This window comes from Malaclemys terrapin, chromosome 12, assembly GCF_027887155.1.
Source record: "Malaclemys terrapin pileata isolate rMalTer1 chromosome 12, rMalTer1.hap1, whole genome shotgun sequence".
NCBI classification, from domain to species: Eukaryota; Metazoa; Chordata; order Testudines; family Emydidae; genus Malaclemys; species Malaclemys terrapin.
Window position 1 is genome coordinate 32,176,954 of NC_071516.1, and position 14,794 is coordinate 32,191,747.

A 14,794-nucleotide genomic window follows, 5' to 3' on the forward strand; every position below is an offset into this window, starting at 1 on the left:
AGCAACAAGAATGATTAAAGGTCTTGAGAACATGACCTATGAAGGAAGGCTGAAAGAATTGGGTTTGTTTAGTTTGGAAAAGAGAAGACTGAGAGGAGACATGATAGCAGTTTTCAGGAATCTAAAAGGGTGTCATAAGGAGGAGGGAGAAAACTTGTTCACCTTAGCCTCTAAGGATAGAACAAGAAGCAATGGGCTTAAACTGCAGCAAGGGAAGTCTAGGTTGGACATTAGGAAAAAGTTCCTAACTGTCAGGGTGGTTAAACACTGGAATAAATTGCCTAAGGAGGTTGTGGAATCTCCATCTCTGGAGATATTTAAGAGTAGGTTAGATAAATGTCTATCAGGGATGGTCTAAACAGTATTTGGTCCTGCCATGCGGGCAGGGGACTGGACTCGATGACCTGTCGAGGTCCCTTCCAGTCCTAGAATCTATGAATCTATGAATTTCATCTGCATTTTGTTGCTCAGTTACCTAGTTTTATGAGATCCCTTTGTAACTCTTCGCAGTCTGCTTTGGATTTGAGTAATTTTGTATCATCTGTAGACTTTACAACCTCACTGTTTATCCCTTTTTCCAGATCATTTGTGAATATGCTGAAGAGTGGTGTTCCCTAGGGACACCACTATTTACTTCTCTCCATTCTGAAAACTGACCTTTTATTCCTACCCTTTGTTTCCTCTCTTTTAACCAGTTACTGATCCAGAGAGGATCTTCCCTTTTTTCCCGGGACTGCTTACTTTGCTTAAGAGCCTTTGGTGAGGGACCCTGTCAAAGACTTTCTGAAAGTCCAAATACACTATATCCACTGGCTCACCCTTGTCCACATGCTTGTTGATGCCCTCAAAAAATTCTAATAGACTGTTGAGGCATGATTTCCCTTTACAAATGCTGCATTGACTCTTCCCCAACAAATCGTGCTCATCTATATCTGATAATTCTGTTCTTTACTATAGTTTCAGCCAATTTGCCTGGTACTGAAGTTAGGCTACCCAGCCTGTAATTGCCAGGATCGCCTCTGGAGCTTTTTCAAAAATTGGTGCCACATTAATTGATCTAAGCCGTAGGTAACATACCACAGTTAGTAGTTCTGCAATTTTATATTTGAATTCCTTCAGAACTCTTGGGTGAATCCCATCTGGTGATTTATGACTGTTTAATTTATCAATTTGTTCAAAAACCTCCTCTACTAACATCTCAATCTGGGACCGTTCCTCAGATTTGTCACCTAAAAAGAATAGCTCAGGTGTGGGAATCTCCCTCACATCCTCTGCAGTGAAGACCGATGCAAAGAATTCATTGAGTTTCTCCACAATGTCCTTATCGCTCTTGAGTGCTCCTTTAGCACCTCAGTCATCCAGTGGCTCCACTGATTGCTTGACTGGCTTCCTGCTTGTGATGTACTTGAACAACAATTAGAAATGTTGATGGGAAAAGGTATGAAAGGGAGACAGAGTGAAACAGTCCAAACAATTGAACTTACTGATAGAACTCAAGATCATGCTTGGTAAACAAGAAAAGTGTGGGACCAGAAATCAGTGAACCAAAATTGGTGTGTTGCAAACTAGGCCTAACTGGTGGACAAAATAACGAGAAATTTCTGTCCCACCATTCCCTTTGTGGGTCCTTAAAGAATCTTTGGGGAGAAAAATTGGCTACTAGAGCAAGCTATAAAACTATACCTGGGTTCAAAAAAGAATTAGGTAAGTTCATTGAGGACAGGTCGATCAATGGCTGTTAGCCAAGATGAGCAGGGTCACAACCACAAGGCTGGGTATCCCTAGCCTCTAACTGCCAGAAGCTGGGAATGGATGACAAGGGATGGATCACTCACTAATTGCCCTGTTCTGTTCATTCCCTCTGAAGCACCTGGCAATGGCCACTGTCGGAAAGCAAGTACTGGTCTGACCCAGTATGGCCATTCATATGTTCCTATGTTAGCTTCACCATCATGGCTGCCACCCCCACCATTTTTTGGGGCCCCGACCTTCATTGTTCTGATCCTGAGAGATGTCCTGACCAGACCAGGACAGAGAGAAAGGGACCTAGATGACATCATCACCTCTACTAGCCCCAGCTGAATCCAAAGTACCACCTGGGATGAAACAGGATCAGACTGTAACACCAGCTCCAGTCCATCTCAGCTAACCTCTTCTCTTTCCCCACAAGACAGCTATTGCCATCTTTAATACCATGTGGGTGACTGTCAAACAAGATGCTTTTACCTTCTAAAACTCTCTCCACCTAAAGGGAAAGGGAACAAGGGATGTTGTTAAAATGAAAAGCCTATTTAACACTTAACATTTCAAACACTGTTTCTCCTTCTTTCCTTTACCTTTAATAAAAGGTTAAAAAGGATGTTCAATGGTGCATTTGCCATGGGACTAAGCAGGCTGAGCTCTCTGGATACCAAACCCCAAACCTGTTTAACTCTGTTTGATGCTGGATGGCGACTGGGTTACTTTAAAACCATTAGCCTGTATAGTGTATCGAAGTGAATACCCTAGGCCCATATCTGAGCTATCATGGGGACATCCGTGTGAGAGAAGCTGGGAGTTCTTTCAGGACTGTAGTTTTTTAGCTGGAGGACCCCAGGAGGTGTTGCCATCCCAGGGCGGCATCAGAGGCTCACTTTGAAATGAGCAGTTAATAAATCTTTGATCCCAAATATGATTGAAAATGCAACTGGCCCACAAAGAGCAAATGTGCTAAACGAACATAACAAAGGATTTTATTCCTGCTCTAAGTGCAAATCTCAGCACTTGCTGACACAATTGAGTCATTAGGGCCCTCCACACTCCCACAGCAGGGCAATGGTTCAATTTCTTAGGGTTACCATTCGTCCGGATTCCCCCGGACATGTCCGGCTTTTTTGAGTTAAAAATAGCGTCCGGGGGAATTTGTCAATGTCCGGACTTCCCCTCCCTCCCCCCCCATACAGAGCGCGCGCAGCTTACAGAGCAGCCGGGGCTCCAGCAGCCAGAGCCCTTCCTTCACTTCCCCCCTCCTCTCTCCTGAAACTTGACACCACTCCCCTCCGCTCTCTCCCTCCCCCTCCCTCCCTGCATTCACAGATCGCTGGCCGTTCGTCTGGAGCTCCGACCCTGCTCCCCTCCCCCGCTGTCGAGCGCGCCGCTCTGCAGCACAGTAAGGGGGCCGGGGGCCAGAGAAGCGGCAGGGAGGTTCTGGGGGGGGGGTAGTTAAGAGACAGGGAGCAGGGGGAGGGTTGGATGGGTCAGGAGTTCGGGGGGGGGGCTGTCTGGGGGTTGCGGGTGTAAGGTTTTGGGCAGTCAGGGTACAGGTGGGGGGGGTCTCAGGAGGGGGCAGTCAGGGGACAAGGAGCGGGGGGGGTTGGGAGTTCGGGGGGGACTTTCTGGGGGGGTGGATAAGGTTTTGGGCAGTCAGGGTACAGGTAGGAGGTAGGGTCCTGGGGGGCAGTTAGGGAGAGGGGTCTTAGGAAGGGGCAGTTAGGGGATAAGGAACAGGGAGGCTTAGGTAGGGGGTGGGGTTCTGGAGGGCAGTTAGGAGCAGGGGTCCCAGGAGGGGCCAGTCAGGGGACAGGGAGCAGAGGGGTTTAGATGGGTCAGGAGTTCTGGGGGGGGCTGTCAGGGGGTGGGGGTGTGGATAAGGGTTGGGGCAGTCAGGGGACAGGTAGGGGGTAGGGTCCTAGGGGGCCAGTTAGGATGTGGGGAAGGTCTCAGGAGGGGGCAGTCAGGGGACAAGAGGCAGGGAGGCTTAGGGAGGGGGTGGAGTCCTGGGGGGCAGTCAGGGGACAAGGAGAGGGGGGGAGGGTTGGGGGTTCTGAGGGGGCAGGAAGTGGGAGGGAGTGGAAGGGGCAGGGGCAGGGCTAGGACAGGACGGGGGCGGGGCTAGGACAGGGGCGGGGCTAGGGCGGGGCTCCTCCCGTCTTCTTTTTTGATTGTTGAAATATGGTAACCCTAGATTTCTGCACTGGGGCTGGCCTGCAGAGATCACACAACAGTGCGGGATGTGTATCGACCATGCGCCCACAATACCACATACTGCTGCTAGGGAGCCTGTGGTCTCTAGGAAGGTCAGCTGAAACCCCAACTGTAGCTTGTGGGTAGATAATGGGGTGCAGTAGAACTCCTGAAGAATGAGTGGTCAGGAGAGGTTCCTCAGACCCAGCTGTGCTCCTCTGGGTCTCAGCTTCCCCTGGCTGGGAGCTGTACAGGGCAGGGCACAGTGGGGACTCTGCACATGGCTCGGCAGGATTTGGGGTCACAAGGAATGAAAATAAACAAACACCCCCAAAAGGCTTTCCCCACCAGTGGATTGTGGGGTCTCTCCCCAACTGGCTGGGCCTGGGCCTGCCACACAGCTGGAGTTCAGGCTCTCCCTTGTACAGAGTCCAAGTCAAGCAAGTGCCAGCCGGAGGGGACGGACACTCCTTGGGGTGGGCTCAGCTGGGACTCTTCCCATTCTCTGGCAGAACTGCCCCTGCTCTCAGATCTGAAGCAGTCAGTCGATGGGCTACTGTTTCACCTTTCTATTTCTGGCACCATCTTCCTCCTGCTCTTCTCAAGCTTCCCACACCTGCTATGCTGAAACCTGAGCCTCTCCTTCCTAGGACAGCCTGACAAGCTAGAACAGATGCAACCTAACACAGCCCCCACTCTCACCCTCCCTTGGGGGCAGAGGAACAGCCCAGCAGGGCTTGGGTTGGAGAGCTGTGCACAATCACAGATAACTCCAGCCGCTTGTTTCACCCCGGGAGTGCCTCACTCTTTCCCACAGGATAACTGTGCTGGCAAGAAGCCGACTTTGATTTTGAAGACACTGGTGTCTATCTTCTCTCTCATGCACCCATCACCAGGTCTGAGCTTGAACATGGGTGGTGACTTCATGAAGGCAGAGAAGGAACAATGATGGAGACAGAAATTCCACTACCCTTCCCCATTCTCTGGGCTGGGTGTAACATGTCTTCCCCAAGCTGGGGTGACAGCTTGCCTAACCCTCCAAGTGGCAACAGGAACCTTTCGATTCCCATTAACAGCCACATGTGCAGGACTCTGCGGCCCCCTCATTCCCTGTAACTAAGGAACCTTTGCCTTCAGAATCAGTTACCCTTGAAAGGATAAAGTGGTTTCTACTTTGCTTTGCCAATCAATCTGCACCTCTGTTGTTGTGATTCAGGGCGCTGGAGTGGCTGCACTGCTCACTCGTGCTGACACAGCAGAGGCAGGTACTGTTTGCTGAGTGGAGCGTTGTGCTGGAAAAGGAGAAATCACGTGGTCTTTTGGGGTATGTCTTCACAGCCCGCGGCAGCGAGCCTCCCAGCCCGGGCCTACAGACTCAGGCTTGCACTGCCGCGCTACTAATGCCCGTGTAGACGCTGCAGCTCGGGCTCTGAACCCACCCCCTCCCTAGGCTTCAGAGCTGAGCTGCAACATCTACACTGCTATTTACAGGGCGGTAGTGCAAGCCCGAGTCTGTCAGCCCGGCTCAGAGACTAGCTGCCATTTGCTGTGTAGACACACCTCAAGGGTTAGCAAAGCCCTAGGCACCTGCTCTCAGAGACGGAGAACACACCCCGCCTGGCACAGCTGGGGACCCTGCTTTGGAGGCAGGGCTTGGGTAGCGCTGGGAAGGAGGGGGGAGAAAACACAAGGGGCCAGAGTGCGTGATCAAACAGTGCCTTCCCCAGAAGGCCTCTGGGAAACACAGCAGCATCCCCACCTGAATGACCAGCTGCCAATTCCTGCCAGCCACTCCGCCCCAAAACATCATCCAGGTAGCAAAGGGCCATCTCCAGAACGGGCCGCTGGCCCTGGCGGGAGAAGAAAGCAGCACAAGGGGCCAGCGAAGGGAGAGACTCTTCTCAGCACGGGCATTGGGAGAGCAGGTGACAACTTGAAGTATAAACAGAACCAGAGTGTGTTTCAACTTTGTTCCCACCTTAGCTTTTAACCCAGTTAGGACATGGGCCAGCCCCAACTGTGCTGAATGGCCAGGCTGGATCCCTACCTACCCGGCACGGCAGATGTTATAACATAGAACACACAAAGAATTGTTTCCTAGTGGAAAAACAGACAGAGCATGAAACAGACAAAGGACAGAGTAATTCTCCTCGCCGCAGGAACTGTGGGGTGAGGTTCTCTGGCTTGGCTTATACGAGAGATCAGACTAGGGGACCCCAATAGTCCCTTCTAGACCATCTATGAAGAGAGACGAGCAGACAAGAAAGGGAAGAAAACTGTCTAGTGGAGGGGGCAGGAGAGAAAGCCAACCAACCATCTGCATTGTTTCTAAAGAAAAATGCCTCATTGTCTTGGGTGCAAATACTTATGAATATGCCACGTTACAACCAATATTGTATCTGATTTCTCTTGATAGGGCTCCAGGACCATGTTCTGCCTCAGGAGGAGGGAGAACACGTTTGTGTCTGTGTCTGCGGGGAAACACGCAGGCAACGGAAAGCAGGCGGGTTTGGTACACTCTTACTATTGGAATAGATGCCCAGGCAGGCTCCCCCAGTGTGGAATGCCAGGGCAATGTCAGCTGGGCACTTGCTGCTTCTGGCAGCAGTACTGGGTTTGGAAATACTTGACTAGCTAACGAAAGGTAGGAAGTTACTCCTGGAATGTCCGACGTTTGCAGGGGAATTACTCCCAGCCACTGGAACCACGGCCTGTCTGCTCCTGCCTGGCGAGCTCCAGTCCTGGGCACGCACCGAAAGGTCTGGAAGGTATGTGCCCATGTGCAGTGGAGTCCTGGGCGACTCCCCCTACAGGACACTGGCCTTCACAGGTGAATTTGCTTTGCAGAACAATTTTGAAAGACAGACCGGGCAATAGTTGTGTTGACTGTACTGCTGCCACAGGGTATGACCAGGATGGAGTGGGCAGAAGAAGCACTTCATCGCTTGTCAAGGGCACAAATAAGTAAGAACCCGAATACATCCCTCTCCCAGAACCAGGCTGCCTGATACAGAGAGAGGTCATGATGCCAGCTTACGGTCCTTTCACGGCTCAGTGTGGGAGAGCCTGCTCCCTGGCCTTTGTGCTGTGCCTCTTTTTGCCTTTACAAAGGGCTGGGATGTGCTGTGCTCTGCAGAGATAGCCCTTTAACTGGCTGGATTCCCTTGGCAGAGCTGTGTGAGTGACGCATCAGCAGAGCCACAGGCCAACAGTAGAGACGTGGCCAGTTCCGGAGTAATCTACAGCACAGGAGAGCAAGTCCCTTTTCGAGGGCGCTTTGGACCCCCAAGTTCTGCTCATTCTGATACACGTGCTCGTGCCCAGCCACCATGAGACTCAACACTGCTGCAGTCAGGAGGCGAGGGGTGGCCAGGCGCCCATGCTGCTCCCTGCATGCCAGGGGAGCTGGAATTGGGGGTGCAGCCTGGACTGGGAGACTCGGGCACACGCTTTGTGCATGCTGCTGGTAACTTCCAGTCTGAGTGGCTCAAAGGCCAGCAGTCGCTCAGGAGGGCAGTGTCAGAGCACTCCAGAAACTCTCTCCATCAGGGGGACATGCAGAGGGAAGCAGTGGAAAATCCCTGAACCCAGCCCTGGCTCCCCCCAATCAGAGTTTCAGGTCTTTCCCACTCTTGTCCCAGAGGATTCAGGGGAGCCATGGTAGCACGAGAGCCATTTCCTAAGCTGCGCCGATGTAATGAAACAGATGGAGAAAGTGCAGTCCCACAGGAGCCAGACACTCCACAGCAGCAGCAAATGGGAAAAGTAGAGAGGTCTAGCTTGCTCCTTGCCTCCAACTGGCCCTCTGAAAATGGAAGGCAAGCTAGGGGCCATGCCCAGTCCTCTAGCCCCAGAGCCTGCTGTGAGTGGGGGAGGAAGGTGACGGGAGAGCTCGCCAGGCAGAGCACAGCACACACCACAGTGTTGTGGAGGCAGAGATGTGCAGAAGTGCGATCTCAGAGTCTCCAGCTTTAGGGCCCATTGATTTCAACCCACAATCTAGTCAGGGCACATTAGGAGTTTTGCCCCAAGAAATATGGTTTTAGGCAACACTACAAACGAGTCTAGCATACAGCAGGCTGTTCACTAGGACCCCTGGCAGCTGCACTGCCAGACTCCACCAGACATGCACTGGCTCAGAGAAAACTCGCTTGCCAGGGGGATTTGCGCCATGATTTTGCAGGGAAAAGAGTCTGAGGCACCTTGGACCCATCTTTCCTTCTTCCCTGCAACTCCTGCCGCACAGCACTACCCCAACATGCTAGATGCCAGTCACACAGGCAGGAGGACATCGCCTGCCCCAAAGAGCCAGCCATGAAGGAAGACTGGCTCACAACAAGGGCGACTGTGTTCAGCTATTGTAAATGGTAACGACACTGGGCTGGGAGCCAGGAGACCTGGGTTCGGTTCCCAGCTCCGCCCCAGACTTCCTGGGGGACTTTGATCAAGTCACTTGTCCCTCTGGGCTGCAGCTTTACAAGCTGTGAATCCCCTTGGGAATTTACACTGCCCATATCTCCACACTACCTGAGCACTGTGCACAACAGCAATGCGAGCCCAGGTGAAGGCCTCCTGGGGAGTCTCCTGACCTCCCTCCCAGGGCTTCAGCGTGCGTGGAGCACCCCTTGCACAAGGTGGGGGAGACGTGCCCGGGTCGACAGCAGGGCTGGGGGAGTGGGAAAGCAGGGACAACAGCTGGCAAAATCCCAACAAGAAACACACTCGCTTGTTGTCAGACCAGTTCCTCGGAGTAAAAACAAAGCCTCTTAGCCAAACACAATAGCATCCAGTTATTGTTCCTTGGCTGATGTGTGCAAGTGACCGTGAGCTCTGCCCCAGCTCCATGGCAGTCACACCCCTCACGGCAGCTCCGCTAGGCTGGCAGAGAGAAAGGGCTGGGGCAGGGTGACAGGAAAGGAACCCGCCAGCCCAAGACCCCGGTGCAGTCCAAGAGGCTCTGCCCCCAAAGGTTTAGTCTCTCGCCTGTTACCCTCTACCTAAGGAGCTGGTAGCCTGTGTCTGTGGCTCGGTAGCTCGGCCTTTCCTGGCAGCCTCTCCACTATGCAGCCCCAGCTGTCCAGCAAGGGGGAGTGAATGATTCATCCCGAGTTCACCCTTAGATCTAATCCCGGCATTTCACCCCGATCGCAGCACACTGAACGCAGCCTGTCATCTAGCCGGCTCTCCCCAGTGGGGAACCCAACCCCTAGCACAGGGCATGGTGTCCAGCCAGCCAGCCCAGCTTCCCAGGCTGCGTCCTCAGTCCCCGAGTCCACACCCAGCAGCCGGTGCCTGCAGGGCAGAGAGCTGCACAGCAGTTACGCAGGAGAAAGTTGTAGGCAGTACAAAGCCTTCCCTACCTTCCAGGGTCTGGCCTCTTCTCTGCACTGCTCTGCCCCTTGCTCTTCTCCACCTCCTGCAGCAGGGCCGTTTGAACTGGGGTGTTTCTCCCATCACTGCTTGTGCTGTCTGTGTGCTGAGGCCCCCTGCAGTCAGACTGGGACCTGCGTTTCATGGCCTGGAGCTGTGCCAGTGGCACAATGTCACAGCCCTGTGGCCGGTGCCATACGGTTTGCTGGGTGATGGCGTTGTAGTAATAGAAGCGATTGTTGTTCTGGTCAAAGAGCTCCCACCACTGCTTCTGGTCCGACTGGCGAACTCTCAGGTTGGGAGGTGGCTCCCAGCCACACTCACCGGTGGCCAAGTTGACATACATTCGCTCCCGAGAGCGGGGCTCGATGATCTCCACCCAATCCGAGCTGCAACAGCAAAGAAAGGCACAGTCAGTCTGGGCGGGGGGCACAAGGCAACCCGAATACCCTGCAGGCACGCAACCAGCTGCCTGTCAGTCCCTGGGCCAGGACTCGGGGTAGAAACAGGCAACCAGGCTCTGGATCACTGTTACAGTGACCTCTGTGAAGGGGGAGCTATATTGGGCTGACACCTTTTTGGTGGAAGGAGGCCTACACAGCGTTTCACATCCTGCTTATTGTTTGGACCCACAGGACAATAAAGTCCAGGCTGTGTGTTCAGCTGGAGGAGCATGGGAGGTGTCAGGTTGTTACAGTCGCTCCAGAGCCACAGGCAAAGGGAGGCAGCTATTCAATCCTTAACAAAGATACCTCTTTCCAAGACAGCAGTTAGTCACTGACACAGGTTCAACATGACCCCAGGTTTTAAACAGTGTGACCAAAACCCCCTTTCCCACTTAGCTCCGCATTCCCTTGATTAGCCATTTGTTTCATACACACTAGTTCTCCAGTCACTATGAAGCCCTCTGTCCTCAAGAGGGTCTGATTTCTAGTGTAACAGCACAAGAAGAAAAACCTCTTTGTTTTCAGCCTGGTCTTCCAGGCGCTATCAGAAAACAGCAGAGAAGGGCACATGCCCTTTCAACAAAGGGTCTAATAGCTCAGGCTGCCTTTCTGCTGAGTCGGTGAGGATCACGCAGAGGGGTTGCAACAAGCCAGAATGGCAATGGCAGGGCAGAGGACCCAGAGGCTGGGGGCATTCACGTCTGAGTGCCAGGAAATACCAAGCCATGGCTCTCACATGCATAAACAAAGGCTCCAGGTGTGACCCAAGTGTTGCTGCTTTGTCAGGGAACCTGCAGCCACCACACATTGCACAGCTGCAGGAAATCGGGCCTCAGGACCGGCCTTGCACACAAGACTGGCACCTGCCTAAAGGTGTGAATTACAAGCTATGTTGTTCAGTGCAGATTTGGGTAAATAGAATGCTGCTATTTCAGATTCAAAGTGCCTTATTTTGATTTAACTGAAGTGGGATTTTTACCATTGAAGTTAATGGGGGAATTGGGTGTTCTGCACTTGGCCATTCATTTAAGTGCCTAACTTTAGGGTCCTGTTTCTGAAAGTCTTGGCCTTCATCCCCATGCAGTTTGACCAAGGGGTCTGCAGTCTGCCCGTCTCGGAGGCCTCTCAGAAACTGTACTGAATTAAAAGCACAAACTGCTCAGACACGGCACTTGGTTCACTTTCATCTGAACAAAGGGCTGCAAGAACTCTCCCCTGCACAGGTGAGTCAGGAAGGAGCAGGCTGGATCTGGGCAGGCCAGCCCATAAGAAAACTCTGGAGAAAGGTGACTTCAGGTCACTTCTTTCATGGGAAGGAGCTGGAAAGACTTTCCTGGAGAAGGTACAGAAACAGAACCAGTGGTGGTGTGCTGGTAACAAGCATGGCTGACGGTGTGCTCAGAGTACAGCACAGCAGCAGGTGCCCAAGGCCGTCCCGCAGGGGTCTCACTTACAAGGGTCTCTCTGAAGGTTTGGCCTGCTAGGGAAGCCAAGGAGCTGGAGGAGTTTCCCTGCAGGGAGGAGAAGACACAAGCCCTACAGAAGTGAGATACCGTGCGCCACTAGAATGCACAGGGCAAGCAGGACAACTCAAAAGCTCAGCTGATCACAGAGAGCGGAACTAACAACCCATCCGCGATGAGCTCTCTGCCTGGGCCCTGGGCCAGTACAATAGTAAATAGCCCGGCCAAACGCCCAACAAACGAGCATATTGGGAAAGACATAGTACACCCAGCACTAGGCCCAGTATTAGGCCTGGGTAATGGGCAGAGGCCAGGAATGCTATAGCAACGCTAGACTACATCTGCAGATTGTTCCCTAACATCTGCATTCATCTGCAGGGGCTTAGCCTCACTTGATGGCTCTTCCTGGGAGGAGTTTTAAGAGCCCAGCTCTTTGATATTAAAGTCACTGTAAGGCATTAGGCTGGTCAGTCAGGTGATATTAATTAGCCACTGGGGGTAACTGGGCCAAACGATTCAGAAAACCCACCAACTCCTTCACAGGTCCCACGCTTGGGCACTGGCAGTTGTTTTACCTCCCTTTCCAATTAACACCTCCCCCCAGCATTCAAGGCAATTCTCACTTCTGTTAATCCAGGTAAGGATAGCACAGGTGGGCCTGGGAGTGAGAGCCTCTTGGTTTGGAGATGAAGACCAAGCACAAAAATCCCCTGGTGCCTGTACCGCGGTCATGGTGCGGCACAATTACATACTGACAAGGGCACATTCACAGAGCGCAAACTAAATCAGCCCCCACACAGCTCACCACCAAGTTGCAGATTAACTCTTTCATGTGTGTTCTAAATTGTAAAATGCCCCCATTGCAGGTGGTCCTGGGCACTGTAACCTGTGTTAAAACACTGCCAAAAGCCAAGCCAGAGCTGACAAGAGTGGACTTTGTATATAAAATCCCTTCCTCATGCCTTTGGGCCAGAGAAGAGAGAAGGGTAATTAACTAGGGCCAGTCCGACCCACAGGAACAGCACATCCTAGCAGAGGGCCCGCCACACAGAATATTCTGATCTCAGATCCCAACAGTTTATATCTAGAGGGCAACAGCCAGCTTCGCTGCTGAGGCAGAACATGAGGGGGATGCAGCCTCTTGGACAGCCAGGATCCAAACCACACTGGGCTTTAAATACTGACAGCAGCTCCTTGAATGGCACCTGGAAGGGACCAAGAACCCACTCGTGTACCAGGCTCTTTATGGCCATTCCCGATCAGCTGTTGGAGCTTCTGACTGGTCTTCACATGTAGCCCCATGGAGAGCATATTGCAACCTCCAGCCTGGATCATGGCTAGGCCCTATGGAACTGAAGCAAGGCCCATGCCAGAGAGAAATGGTCACAATCACCAAGGCCAAAGCCACTTAGAAAGAGTCAGAAATTATCATGGAAACAAAAAGAAGGGGCCCAAATTGCCAACCACTTTGAGGGCAGCTGGCCCATCCCCACCAAACTCTAGCATGTCCCCAATCACCCAGTATCACGTCCACCTACCAAGAGAGCCCAGGCAGCTTGTTTTCATTCACGTCACTGTCCCAGGTCCCAGGAGAGACACAAAGCTGTGTGACATCAAAGCCCTCGGGGCACCACAGCCCACCCACCCCCACTCCCCACTCTGCTGGCCTCCGATACAGATCAGTTCGGAAATGGGGAGCCAGGGGTCCAGCAGGAAGCGAGTAGCCTTCCACTCACCTGCAAGGCCACTTCTCCATCCAGAGGCGGGGGTGTTCGCATCATTTATAAACACCGAAGTAGAATTAAGGATACTCCAGACGGGCATCCGAGGCTGACCCACTAGCCCCAGTATTCACCCCAAACTTAGCGTGCACATGCCCCTCCCTCCACCCCCGCAGGGAGAAGCATAATGCTCAGCCCACGTGACCACCATACACATTGCCAGGGCAAGTCACCACCTGAGCGCCTCTCCACTGACAAAGCTAAATACTCCCGGTAAGCTGGCGTTTGCTCTCAAATGGCCCTCAGCAAAACCTGCAATTGGCTCTCAGCCAGCTGTCGGAACTCACGCCGAGCCTGGATCTCTCGCAAGGTGCAGGCTGCAGAAGGGAGTCTCAGGTTATTTTAATCCTAGTTACTGACTAATTCAGATGTGTACCTTAATACCGAGAGGAGGGGACACTGCTGGGGTGTGTTTCACTAGAGCACTCTGTCCTTTCTCCACACCCGCGGAGAGGATCTCTGTCCTTTCAGCCTGCATGTGATCTCAACAGCAGCAATCTGAACAGACTGGGGGGTGGTGTGGGCATCAGGAATGCCAGCCAGGAGGCCGCTGCAGGACTTAAACGGGGAACGGGGAGGGCCTAGCAAGATATAGCTATGTGGACAGAAAGAAAAGGCTAGATCTCAAAGATGTTATGGAAGCAGCAGCAAAGTGTGAACACAGCCCAGACATGAGGGCGAGAGAGATGGAGGAGCCAAGTTACAGGCATGAGTGACAGGGTAGTGTTGTCAGCAGTGATAAAGAGACGGGGGAGTAAAGCAGTCAGCGGTTCCATTTCAGCCAGGCCAAGCTTAAAGCTGACCAAGAGAGATTCAAGAGGAGCTGTCGAGACAGGTTGAGGGGGAAGAACTGCATTGAGAGACACGGGACAAGAATGGAGATATATTTTGTGGGAGAGGGCGGGGGGATGTGGTCACTTGGGCCAGTGGAGGGTTTAGAAGAGGAGAGTTAGGCCAGCAGTGCAGAATAAGTGACTCGCATCATGGCTCAGCAAGGGAAGGGAGAGGGAGTTTCACAGTGTTTACATACACCAGAAAAATGGCAAAGTCCCCTGTTGCATGATCAAACTATTAATTCAGCAGCATTGTACTCAAGATCCCTTCTGCCAGCAGCAGTTTGCAAGAATTCAGCTCTGAAACAAGAGGAGGAGTACTTGTGGCACCGTAGAGACTAACAAATTTATTTGAGCATGAAACAATGGGTGTTACCATTCACACTATAACGAGAGTGATCAGTTGAGGTGAGCTATTACCAGCAAGAGAGGGGAAAAAAAACTTTTTGTAGTGGTAATCAAAATGGCACATTTCCAGCAGTTGACAAGAAGGTGTGAGGAACCGTGTGTGTGCGGTGGGGGGGGGGGGGGAATAAACATGGGGTTCCTCACACCTTCTTGTCAACTGCTAGAAATGGGCCATTTTGATTACCACTACAAAAAGTTTTTTTTTTCTCTCCTGCTGGTAATAGCTCACCTCAACTGATCACTCTCGTTACAGTGTGAATGGTAACACCCATTTTTTCATGTTCTCTGTGTATATATTATCTTCCTACTGTATTTTCCACTGCATGCATCCGATGAAGTGGGTTTTAGCCCACGAAAGCTTATGCTCTAATAAATTTGTTAGTCTCTAAGGTGCCACAAGTACTCCTGTTCTTTTTGCGGATACAGACTAACACGCTGCTACTCTGAAGTTCTGAAACAAAGGGCTCTGGAAGTGTAGCTATTTCTCAGGACAGAGGGAAGGCAGGAAGTAAGTATTGAAAGCAACTTCACAACCCCTTCTAATGGCACCA

At 52.2% G+C, this 14,794-nt stretch overlaps 1 protein-coding gene across 1 annotated transcript in view; it reads right to left on the reverse strand.

Moving 5' to 3' along the window:
• The window catches only part of LOC128846615 (rho GTPase-activating protein 39-like), a 131,828-nt gene that overhangs the window by 65,777 nt on the left and 51,257 nt on the right, over positions 1 to 14,794 (reverse strand). Inside the window, 1 exon segment of the mRNA XM_054045844.1 lies at positions 9,303 to 9,701. Coding sequence (XP_053901819.1) covers positions 9,303 to 9,701 — 399 coding nt within the window.